The sequence below is a fragment of the Haemaphysalis longicornis genome, unplaced genomic scaffold (assembly GCF_048455015.1).
Source record: "Haemaphysalis longicornis isolate Haplotype H1 unplaced genomic scaffold, Haemaphysalis longicornis Haplotype H1 scaffold_3, whole genome shotgun sequence".
Classification (NCBI taxonomy): Eukaryota; Metazoa; Arthropoda; class Arachnida; order Ixodida; family Ixodidae; genus Haemaphysalis; species Haemaphysalis longicornis.
The window spans coordinates 91,824,022-91,836,928 of record NW_027526335.1 but is presented as its reverse complement, the minus strand read 5'-3'; the positions used below and the strand labels follow the sequence as shown (position 1 = coordinate 91,836,928).

The 12,907-nt window shown below is 48.4% G+C and overlaps 1 protein-coding gene across 1 annotated transcript in view; it reads right to left on the bottom strand.

The window, feature by feature from the left end:
• The window catches only part of LOC144174858 (carbonic anhydrase-related protein 10-like), a 206,100-nt gene extending 195,153 nt beyond the window's left edge, over positions 1 to 10,947 (bottom strand). The window contains exon 1 of the mRNA XM_077703802.1: positions 10,316 to 10,947. Within this exon, the coding sequence (XP_077559928.1) occupies positions 10,316 to 10,376 (61 nt within the window). The 5' untranslated portion in view covers positions 10,377 to 10,947. The remainder of the gene's footprint in view (positions 1 to 10,315) is intronic.
• Positions 10,948 to 12,907: the final 1,960 nt, after the last annotated feature.

Sequence of the window (12,907 nt, the reverse complement as noted above, 5' to 3'; positions counted from 1 at the left end):
TATTAACCATCGATTAAGGCAGTGAGCGCTGTCAGCATATAACAGCATCATAGGGACTGATGGAGAACAATGGGGAATTTTGGCGGTGATTGCGTACTTCCGTGGACGCTTGACGAACATAGCTGGTAACCACGGCCTCTCCGGACGGCTAGCGCTCTCGGGAAATCGTTCAATGAGCCTAGTAACACTATCACACTAAAAAATTCATGGTGAGGCGGCTCGTGCCCAGCACCAACGACAATTTGTTTTAGAATCATTTTACCAGCGAAAAAAGACAGGGACCTAGAGAGAAGCAAACAGGACAATCGCTACCCATACTTGGCTTAAAAAACTAGCGAAGCCCAAAACCTCGACATCCTCACCTGCCAAGCCTATACATTTGCACTATGGGGCTCCCCTCGACAACGTCCACAGGAAAATAAATATCTTGAGGTTGCAATTCGCAACACCTGCGGCGAACCTGCGGCCCATCATGTTAACCAGATTGAACAGTTTTAAGTTCACGCACACTGGCTGCCACCTCACCAGTCGCCTCAGCTATAGACTTCCTGACACCTACAACCCCCGCCAACGCTTCCATTGAAACTACGAACTTATATATTCGTGGTCCCAGTCCCCGAAAATATGCACCTTGTCATAACCAAAGTTGTCGACAAGCATGCATCCGAACGTTTCGCAAGGGGCTTCCAGTTAAGCCACAAGATATCCGATACGTTGACGCAGGCAACAATTATTACAGAAAACTAGCCTTCACGGTAGCCACTTCATGCCTATCAAAGAAATGAACTGACTTCAGCAAGAGTAATCGCGAAACCCTCCACAACTGCAGAAGAAGTCGCCTAAGTTCTCGCAGCCACCAGCTTAAGACTTTATCACCATTGTCACAGATTTTCAAGCCGCCTGTCGGTATTACGGCGCCAGCCGCATTGCCCCCATAGCCCTCCACATCCTACAATCCATCCCCAACCCCTTTGACCTCTCATTCTTCGGACCCCGGGACATGCGTCCAGAGACGTCCAAAAACAGGTGGCTCATGCTTCTGCCCACGCGTATATCTACCGGACATTCACCTCGAGCACATCGCCGTCACCGTTGGAGGAAGTCCACCCCGTGCCTCAGACCATAAAAACGTACTACAACACTACCGCCTCGAACACCTCACTCTGCCGCAGGCCCACGGCAAGCTGACCAAAGAGGAAGCCCCTGCATATCGCCGCCTTGGTATGAATACACGCCATTCACCCGGCCTCCTAGTCCTGGGAGTGCTCCCACGCTACTTGCTTCTACCATCCCCTCCTCCAGAGACGCATGCTAGCCAGCCTGGGCCTCGGTGATCAGCTTCGTCTAGTAGAAAGGGACTGCCAGGCAGCGACCGCCCGAGGTCTCCTGGGCTGAGAAGACCTCCCATCGCAATGGGTCCAGGAATAAAGTAGGTTTTGGTGCAAATAAAGTTCACTCCTCCCGCGCCTTCAGCGATGAGCGTATTGAAAAAGGCGAATCTGCGGAGGACACCTACCATATGAGGCGCACCAAAGTTTAGGAAGTTAATGATCATTTTAGACCAACGGCGCCCGTTTAACACGCGGCACACGCAGGAATTTTGAGAATTTCGCTTCCATCCCAAATAAAAGACTCCAGTAATCCATATTCAAGCCTCCGACTTCGCCATAGTCAGCGGAACATTCTCAGGCTCCGAGACAGCGTAGTCAGAACAGACAGGTTAGTATATGCGCAGAACCAGCCGCTTCTTTTTGGAGCAATCAAAGAGGACGAAAGCAACCTTTTCAAGTATATGAAGTTTCTCTCATTTTCCCCGCCGCCTTTGTAGGAATCGCGTCTTTCGCGTCGCACTTCTCTCCCTGTCTTCTTCTATCGAGCCTCCGACGCGTCGCGTGGACGCCAGTGACAGTGTCAGCGACAAGTTATAAAAGGTCGCTAATACTGGGCCAACGCGGGCGTCAGCGCCCGCGTCGTCGGCGACGATGGTGGCGGCGGCGGGTAGCTAACGAGGCCTCAGAGCAGCGCTTTGTTTCGCGACACCGCCTGGCGCCGGCATTTGCATGGACATTATTATTCCTCGCTGCTGCGGGAAAAAAAGGAATGACGCCACCACTCCCCCCCCCCCCCATCCCCGGAAAACGGGAACCGTTTTCCAACCCCGCACACGCGCACACCCACGTCACTCCTTTCCGTTGCGTGGTTCATCATTCTTCGCTGATTAGGTCCGACAAAAAAAGGGCAGTTGCGCGCTTCGCGCTTGTTCGCCGCGCATTGCGAGCACGCTCCGACACCGCCGAGCAGCTTTCCCGGTCCGCCTTCTCCGCGGGATAATCGCTTTTATTTTGTTTCGCGGAAAACACAATCGCACGATTTGTGAACCTCCCCTCCCGCTTCCGCTCGGAAGCTTAAAGGCACTTATCGTTTTATAATTATCTAACCCTCCTGGCGCGCAAACAAGCAGGCAGAAAGGGGGAACTAATTTGCTCGGCTTAAAGCTTCCGCGAAACTTGCGGTCGCTTTGCTAACGTACTATTCGCAACGAATGAGCTGCGGAGAGGAAAACGTTGAACCTGAGCACGGAAGAATTAATATTCCAGTTCCAGGATGGAGTTAAGGGCATTGGCGTGGTATATTTACGTAGAATCGAGAACTTTTTCTACTGACAAAGGGACCTCGCAAGTGTTTGACCTCACATGAACGATACAAAATATTTTGTGCGCTTGGATTCTTATTTTTCCATTCGAGTTGCATTGGCCGATGACAGCACATGAGTAGTTCCGCAGCCGGAAGTGTGAATTGGGAACAAGCGAAGGTCTGTATGGACACGCCGATGAAAAAAAGTAAGGCTATGTTCAGACTACCGACGTAACAGCGGTATCATGAGCGCTGGATGTAAAAAAAACGGCGTGTCACGCAGTTCGCTTTGCTGAGACGTGAAATGAGGTCATTCTTTAAAGATATTGCGGCAGTTGCGGCAACAGCATGCAACAGTCTGAACCCGGCCTAAAGCGTGAGGAACGTCGTAGAGGCGATTCTAGCTAGGGTAGCAAGAAGTTTTTTTTTTTTTTTTTCAAGCTCAAGGTGTTGCACTGGCAGCCTAGTTTGCTTCGTATCGCTTTTGCCTGCAACACTGCTGACAACGACGCACAGTTTCATCGCAGCGAATTATTAGGAGACGGAGCAATCTGTAAATACGCCGTACACCTACCGGCCATCGTCTGATACCCCACTTGTGGTTGCGTAAACGGGATTGCGGTGTGGGCGTGCAGCTTGATATTTTACCCGTATTTTTTAAGCATTGGCTGCTCACATGAGATGAAACTACTCCGAATATTACTGTCTGCTAGATGCGGATTTCAACCCTCTGTACTTATTCCCAGAAATACAGAGGAGCTATTCCCGCCCTTCAACAAACAGGTACGTTCTTCACCCCTTGCGTACCCCTGCTTGCATGCGCGTATGACGTCCACTAAATGAAATTAAACTTACAAAGGGATCGTCAATCGAAAAATCTGCTGCTGGTGTCAGTGGCTTATTGCAGAAACACGAAGGCACGCTGCCCCATTGTTACTTGCATACGCCGTCTCATATATCCGAACACAGAAATTCCAGCCAACGTCTATAGGACCTACTGCGAAGACTCCCTCAAGCCTGGTCGATTGGGCGTACTGTAATGATCGAACTGATCGTAACGATCAGCAGCTCCAAGCGTATACGCATCGCTCTCAATGTATTCCTCCCCGCCCTAACCCTATATTTGGTTAAAAAAAGTCAAGCACGCGTGAAGTTGGAATGGGGCGGAATTAGCAGCAAATTCCGCGATGCACCGGCGCCCGTCTTGCAAAAGAAAATAAAAGCATTGCCGGGTTGTTCTTGCTGTACATGCATTGGCGAATACGAAACGCAATAAATTGATACTCTTCCTGGGCTCACGGCAGCGGAACTCGTTACAGGGGGATTTTTCTCGTTGCAATGAAGGATTGTGTAAGCTCGGTCTTGCCGAGCTTAGAGTTCAAAAAGAAAGTGACTCCATATCTTCCGCTCCCGGCAGAATTTTAGTCTTGCACGCTCACCCTGGATTTCTAGCCAGATGAAATTATTGTTACGAGGTTAAACTGATTGTTACTTATTGCTTCAAATGATGACCTCACTCTTAAAGAACGTTTTCACCGTTTCTGCACCGACTGCTAATTTATACAATAAAATGTGGAAGAAGCAGACCATTTTAATGTTTTTCTTTTAAACTCGTGCATTAAACTCGCTGCAGTGTAATTGCTATTTATGTTTCTCCTTTTTGCGAAGCTTAAGATAAGATCAAGTACCAAATCAACCTTACCCAACACTGTTCATTTTTGTCTTCACCCCTGAGAATTTCTAATAGCGACGACCTATAATATAAAGGGATAAACTTTCATGATGTAGATGCTCTGAAAGCTATATGCAGATGGAGATTACAAGCCTTTTCTAGTCTTGAACTAATTAAGTTTTTCGTTGTATTACGCAATGAATAATGAGATGAAATGACAGACCTCTGGTCTGTGGTCTACATGTGGTAATAGGGACATATCATGGTTTAGAAAGTCTAATTCTTGAGAAAAATACGGCTCCGAGCTGTACCTTGAATGTGAGCTGCCTATACACTAAACTGCAGTTAAGACGAACCCCATGGTTATGACGAACAACACTTTAGCTCTCTTGTAACGTTTACAAACCAAAAAACCTCCGCTTAAGACGAATGTCTTATAATACGAACACATTTTTGCAGTCCTTTCGAGTTCGTCTAAACAGGAGTCTACTGTATTTGCCAGATAGAAAACATTATTCAAAATTATTTATAATGAACTATCTCCAGTGTTTCGGATGCAAATTAAGGCAAATATAATGGGGACTGCCCTATGCTGTACTCGCTGGTCCGATTCTCTGTCGCGTTCCTTAAGCTGTTGCATTTTTCCTTTTCTAGTCGTGCCACAAGGTAACCACCGGGTAGACATTTGCGAACTCATTTTATGATTAACCCCATCCTCTCAAAATGTCCATCCAGAAAGTCACTCTTCCCCTCGTTAACCTCATACGTAAATACTTTTTTCCACACCCGGATAAACAGAGCTTAGTCCCTCCAGGTTTTGTTGTGAACGTAAGCAAGCCACTTGCATGGGGCGCTTCTTAGCAGTATTGAGCAACACCTCAACCTGATCAAGGGCGAAATGGGGTTAGTGGTATTTATCTGAGGACAAGAGTGACGTGGCCGTCTATACCGACTCGAGAGTGCTGTTGCTTTGGCTTATAGGGCGTAGACGTCTCTCTGAACCTCTAAAGCCAAGTTTCTAGGAGTGATTCTTGAGCAGCGCAGTAGCATAAAAACCTCGGGTGCGTAATTTTGACATCATCATCATTATCATCAGCCTACCCAGGTACATTGCAGGACTAAGGCCTCTCCCATCGACGTCCAACCACTCCTGTCTTGCACTGATCGAGTCCACAGTTTCCCCCCAAATTTCTCTATTTTATGCATCCATCGGGTTAACGGCCTTCCCCTTCTTCTGGACCCTATCTTGGTATCGACTCTATTTGCAATTGCAGGTTGTGTGACCATGGCAGTGTACTGCGAGATCTGCATGGGTTTCAAGTCAGTGGTTTCAAAATGTGCAACATTTTTTGTTTCCAAAACTGTATTTCCACCTGTCGCTTTGCTCGTTTCACCCTGAAACTGTGACATGCGTGCAGTATACATGCTCTTGCTGAGAGAATACCGTGACATATGGGAGATTTAAAAAAAAAATTAAGACGTCTTTGTGATCTGTGATTTAGTATCAATCGCAGACGGTTACCACGAACGGTATGAACGAGCGGAAATTTGTGCGTGTAAATCACAAGCCTGTGTAAAAATGTCAACGAAACTGCTTGCCTGTTCCTTTTATAACGGTTGCGCACACGTCTGCTTCCTCACCACATGGTGCTTTGCGAAATACGCGAGCGTTGCAATAGTCAGACCAAGCGTGCGTTAACTTACGACCAGCGCGATTTCCTACCCCGGTACGAAAACGGGCTGTGTCGATTGGGAACCCTAAAAAAAAAAAAAGTCGAGAGCTGCGGAATTTAAAAAACAAAAACGCAGTGGCGAAATGTAGTAATCATTCTTCTAACCACCCATGCGACGTTTCTACCCCTTTATATCATTTTTTGTAGATTCTGATTCTTTATCACAGTTCTTTGTCCCGTGATGCAACAGCGTTTGCGTCCCTTGCCCAACATTTTTAGGGGCGAAGCCTCTTAGGAGCTGGGGCTGTTGGCGTCGCCTGTCGTCGTCGTAATCGTTGTATCATGTAGTCACGGCACTAAAACACCGGGAAACTCGTTTACGCCTCGCGCTAGTACGTAACGCGTACTAGAAAAACACCGGGACACTTGTATACGCCTCGCGCTGGAGCGCTTTGTAACGCGTACTAAAAAAACACCGGGACACACGTTCACGCCTCGCGCTAGAGAGTTTCGTGCTTCAAAGACAAGACACATTTACAGCAAAGCTTTGTACCTCTACCTTCGATGGTTTCATCTCCGTTGGCAAAAATGCCAAGGCGCCGCCAGGAATAGCCCTCCCCAGGTTTCACGCTAGCGGAGATGGCCCGGGATTTTTTTTTCAGTGGCGTTAGCCTTTTTCCACCTCCAGTCATTGTGATTGGATGATTTGTGTAATCCACGAATAACATCACTGCTGCAACCTGTGACCGCATCTGCCGGAATGAAGCCGAAAAATTAAACACTTAAAAACACGAAATGACGCTGATTGTGGGGTTTAACGTGTCGAAGATACACTTGGGTGATGAGGCGCGCCGTACTGGGTGGCTTCGGAATAATTTTGACTTCCCGGGGGCCTTTAATATCCGCCGATATCTCGACAGACGGGCGTTTTTTTTTTGCTTTTCGCCTCCATCCGAAAAGAAGCGACCACGGCCGGGATCGAACCCACGTCCTTGGGCTCAGCAGCCCAACGACTCAACCACTCAGCCACTGCGGCGTGTGCGAAAGGATGCGTGATTAATTTAAGCATCAACAGTCGGGGACCTTCACACATTAGATTCCTGCATACACCAGTATCCCATGAGTACGTGCAAGGCCTCAGCGCGTGCTTTTGTGTCTAGCGTGTTTTGTATGACCTTCACACTGGCATTCACTCTGTAGAGCGCACCAATTGGACGCGTAGCTTTGCGTTAACAGATGCCAACCATATGCTCTCAAAGAAGAAAGCCTTTAATGAAACTGTATTAATGGGCCTTATTCAGCTCAATGAATACGGAATGAATCAATGCTTCGCCGTAAACATGACTAGTTTGTTGGTGCTCAAACACGCTGTGCACACCAAAGGATAATGAAGACGAATAAATATTTTCTGTAGGAAGGATCTCGATTCGGCATTTCATAGGTGAGGCTGTGTCAAAGCAAGCCTCCAAAAAAAACGTTTAATGAAATTCACATGGACATAATAAAGACGGATACCAGAAATTACTTCGTGGGCCATATTTCTCAGCCACTGCTTATATTTGCAATGCGTATGCGAACAAAATTATATTAACGTGGCCGGATACAGAGCCTACTTATTCGTTGATGAACTGTTGGAAATGGGGTTTTACCCGCTACGGCTACTCCTGGGTTACGATAATGAGACGCTCCGTAGTGGACCGCTCCGGAACAATTCCGGCCACCCGGGGACCTTCAACATGTCGACAAAATGCCGACAAATCAACTTTTTTTTTGCTTTTTGCTTCCGCCAGAAAAACAGCCAGCCGACGCGGCAGAGAATTGAATGCATGACTTTATGCTCAGTAGCGCAATACTCAATAACTGGCTAATAGGAATAATTCAAGAATGCCATCGTTCGGAGCATGTGAAAAGCAATCATATTGCGCAGAATTTCATGCGCCTTAGTCACTTCGCCGAGCCGTCGATGAATTTTAAGGCGGTCGTTATATGCATGACGTAGAGTTTTAAATCCCTGTTAGAAAAATATTGTAGAAATTGAAGCACCACGATAATTCCCTTATGCTTTGATTTATTCAATGATTTGGTTGCGGGTGAATGTTCTGGTCTACTTTACAGTCGAAAATTTTTATATATGCCCCATTCTTTCCGTGTTCTAGCGTGCGGAAGGTAAAACTGAATTTCATTTCGACTAGAAGTAAAAATTTTAGTCGGTGACATGGCTAATCAATCGATTCTCCCCCTCTTCACTTGTTTCTATTTTTAGTTCCGGCTATGATTTCAGTTTTAAGCGCTTCTTTTTACCCGTTTTGCAGTTAATTGTCGAGCATACGAACGTCATCGTAGAGCTTGAAAAGTGGATGCCATCTATTAAATCTAAACCATGCCTTGAGCTGGCCTTACACCATTACCTATGGCCTGGAAGGTAAACATTTTCCTCAGCACGTCTGTAATGCGGGAAGTAGGATTTACAGGCTCGAAAGACACAAGAGTGAATTTAACTTGCATTTATAGCCTCCCGACGGTTTTGCGTACCGTTCCGACGTTGCCTTGAGAATTGATGTACCTTAAAAGGGTCACTTCCAGTCGCACGAATAGTATGCGGGCAGTGTAAATTTCCCATCGCACTTCTCTGGAGTGGGATGTGGCCCTTTTATGTGATTCAGATTTGTTTGTGCATTCTTAGAAGCACGGATGTTCTTCCCCACGGCCTTATAACGGTGTGAAATTAGTTCTACTACTCCACCCCCCCCCCCCCCCAAAAAAAAAATTTCATGGTATTTGTTAGAGTCATTGCGTTATGAGTGAACTATAATTTAAATGCCCTTAGCGTAGTAATGTCGGAAATAATGTGCGTAAGGGGCGTGCATGGCTACCACTTTAGGAGGCTTCTGTTTACCATGTTTGCGCGATTATAACGCACTCCCGATTGTAACGCGCAGTTAAGCGTACTCACAAGAATGCGAAAGAATAATCTGTCCCCCATTCTACCGTACAGATGTAAAATACCTGACACCACGTACTTGGCAGAAGACATTTTATTTGATGCACGTAACTGCGGTAGCAAACATCCGCTGTGCTTCATAAACTTACTCATCTAGCTCCTGTTGGCATTAAAACTAAAGCGGGGAAGATTGATACCCGGTTTAGATTTTGAGCTCGATGGTTACGCGCACTCAAATTTTAAGGCTACTTAAAAAAAAAGGCGCGCGCTAGTATCGTGCCAATACGGTAGACGTGCAGTCTTTTGATCATCTACACAATGATCGTTCACAATATAATCTTTACCAAGGCAACGCTAACCGCTAATAGAATGCCAGTGCTTCGACGGGATAAAAAGCGCTGTAGAACGAGGACACAAGCAATAACACTTATACAGGAGAGGCAGTAAGGGTTATTCCCTCGGCTCGCGCCTTTTAGCGCTTTCCGCCACGTCAAAGTTCGATCACCAACTAGCTTAAACATATGCGTTTAATAAGACCGGTAACTCAAGCCGTGGATTTTTCATTTCAAGCAAAACAGTGTTTTCTGCGTGTTTTCCCAAATTTAAGGGTGCCATAAGCACACAAACCAAAAATGGAGCTGGAAGTAAAAGTATTAACCGATTTATTCATGAGGCAATTAATTAGGACATGGGCCAATTTATAAAAAAATTATTTTCAGCAAAGACATCGCTTTCGCACATTTTCCTAAGCGTTATGACTGCACGAACCTGCAAACAAAAAGTGAGCGTCGAAGTGCACGTATTTATAGATTTACAAGCCTGGGAATAAAACTGAGACCGCCGTTTTGTTTAGCCTCGGTGTCATTATTTCGACTTCACTGGTGCTTTTCTTTTTTGTAGCGTGTAGCACCACTGAAAAGAAAGAACAGTGATATCTATCGCGATAGGCATCATTGAAGGATAATTCCCCAAAGAGCTACCTGTTTTCGTTTCGTTCTCTCTGCGTTAGACGAACATTTTATGTGATGGCGTCAGTTGACACCACCAGGGCCGAAAGGGTTAATAAAATTGATCGGAAGTTTTGGTTCGCTTATGCGAAGGAACAATAATATTTAAAAAAAAAAGTCTGGCCTGCAAGTTGTCGTGAAATAAGACGCCAATCACGCATGTGGCCACGCGGAATGGCAGAGGTGATGTAAAGCGCCGTTAAGCAGCATTAAATTTACAGTAGCCTAGAAACGCTTCTTGACTCCACTAATATAGCCACATCTTTAAAATACTGGCAGAAAAATAAGCTAAGCCGCAGTAGGAGGGAACAAAGACAGCGGACTCCCGCAGGTGGGACCGCGTGCTTGTTGGCTAGTCGCAAGCGCGCGATGAGTGCGGACAACTCACTTGTGAAACAGAGCAGGCACAGGCAGAGTGCGGCGTGCGCTGGCTCCCAGCAGGGCCTCATCTATGAGGAGGCGGTGTCGGCACCGCGGCCGCAAGCGGAGGGGGATCAGCGTCCCTCCCCTTGCATCAGCCGAAACGTCGTCGCTCTGTCTCTTCTTCCTCCTCAGGCGCCTCGGGACGCGGGCACGAAGCGCCGCCACATCTCGTCGCTCGTCGTCCGGCCGCGCACTAACGAGCCCGGGCAGCAGCGCGACGGCAGCAGCGCTGGGTTCCGCCAGAAGCAGCAGCACGACCGCCGGGCCGACCACGGAGCATTCCTGCGCCGCGCTCTTTGGTCGTCCTCCTCGGGAACGCCTACATCGTTAGGCAAACCCTCGGTCCGTCCGTTGGCCACAGCGCGCACAACATACACGCCGCTAACTTTCGATCCGCGCTCCCGACCCCGCAAATCAGCGTCGCTGGAGAAAGGCTAACAAAGTCAGGTTGCCGCCGCTAACAAAACAGGTGGCCTAACGAGTGTAACGGGGCCGGGACAGTTGGCGCGTGCTCGGGATGTACGCGGCCAGGTGGGGCACGTGCTCTCCCTCGCGTCGTGAACGCGCCAGCGCCTCCGGTGGACTGTCCCGCACGGGACGCACCGGCTCCTTCAAATACGAAGTCGGGAAGAAAATGCGAAAAGGGGGAAGAGGTTGAGAGGAGGGGGCGCGAAGAATGCCTCCCCCTTCCCAGAGGTGAGGGCGCGCGGGAGGGAAAGAAGATAATTCGGGTGGAAGCGGAAAGGTACCTTTCGCGCTCTCCCCCTCGTCTGTGTCCTCTCCCCTTCTCTCCCTCTCTCTCTTAGCGCGACTCTGTGGCGCCGCGCTGTGACGCCGGCGCCAAGCTCCGGAGGATGGGGAGGGCGATGGAGCAGCGGCCTGTATTGGGGAGAACCGGGAGCGGCCAGCTCCCGTTTCCCATCACCCCAACTCCGTTGTCTTCCAGCACGGCCAGGACGAAGCACAAACTACAGAAACAAAGGAAAAATAAGAAAAAGCATTGGTTACAAAGAAACAAAGCGGCGCCGAAGGAGGCGGGGGTGTTTCAAGAGCGTTGCCCCGATTGCTCGCTTATGATTTGACGCCCTCACTGCACGCCTTGCACTTCTCTTCCACCCTTCGTCTCTCTCTCTCCCACCCCGTGTTCACCATCTGTCTTCCCAGGCAGGCAGGCCGGAGGTTCCTTGAGATTTCTCCCGTCGATAGGGGAACACGGGAAAGAGCCCCGGCGAAGCGCAACGTTTACGACGTCAAGCGTATGCTTCGTTGATTTATACATTGATACGTAGCGCGCGGCCATCGGCGCCGAACATGATGGGGGCGCGGGAAACTGGGCGGGGAGGAACGCGGGAGTTTTATTCCCCTTTTCTTTCCCGCCTCTCCCTCGTCCCTCACCTCTGACTGTAAACGCGGCCCCCGCTCCGAGAGAACAGCAAGAGAGGAGGAACGGCGCCGCAACTTCTCGCAACACCCTCTCGGCCACCGCCTCCGCGCCACCGGCGCCGTCCCGAGCGTGGATCCAGCGGCGCTTCGGAAACGCTCCCGGGAGTCCCCACCTCCCCGTACGTCCTCTCTGTTTCCTGCCGCCTTGCCCAGTGGGGCTGATCAACGTGGAAATCGCCCCGTTGGGGAGCGCACTATAAAAATTCACGCTTGCTTTAGAAGATCGCGCGGCGGATGCAAAGTCGTCGACACCCTGTTTTTCTTGCCTTTATGACCGCGCGGCCGTAGTGGGGAGGTGTTTGCCCTGCACTGTTAGCTGTAACTATTGTAACCCCTTTTGTTACCTCCTCTTCTTGGCTGGCTAAGCACAGCCGGAGTTTCTTCCTCTTCGTAGCTCCAGCCATGCCGATGAGCTGATTTATCTGTATCTGATAAAGACCCGCACAGAGAAACTAGCATTCAATTCTTGTGCAGGCTGCCACACTCGAAGCATGTGCAGCCATCCCCGAGATCTGTTTTACTGCAGTTTCCGCCAAGAAGATCAGTTTTCACATTATTTGAAAGACGACAATCTTTCTTTCATCTTTCAAACGCAAAAAAAAGCTGTCTGTCTGTCTGTCTGTCTGTCTGTCTGTCTGCCTGTCTTGCGATTTAGCCGCCCGGCCAAAATTAAAAGAATTCTTGAACGAGACGTTTCCATAGACAAACAATTTCCAAACTACTAAATTTGGTGGCCCAGCTCATACTTCAACATTGCTGACCAAGAAGAAAAGATTAGGCATATCCGAGGCAAAACATCAACATATAAGCAATATTTGCAGTGTTCTTTTAATTAAAAAAACATAGCTGCTTGACTTTTGCGATGTCAAATAAAAAAATACCCCTTGAAACAACGTATGGACCCAAAAATGCAAAAAGCGTTCGCGCGCGACAAGAGCCCTTCTGGCGGCAATCCAAGAAATCTCACGTAACGGAAGGTTCCCGTAGATTGCGCGCTAGCAGTGGAGCGTGGTATAAGTGAGCTACCTGGAGAAAACGTCCATCGTGTTGCAGCGAAGTAAGCAGATTCGGGGCCAATTTTTTCGATAATTATACGTATCTTCATCCGAATGCG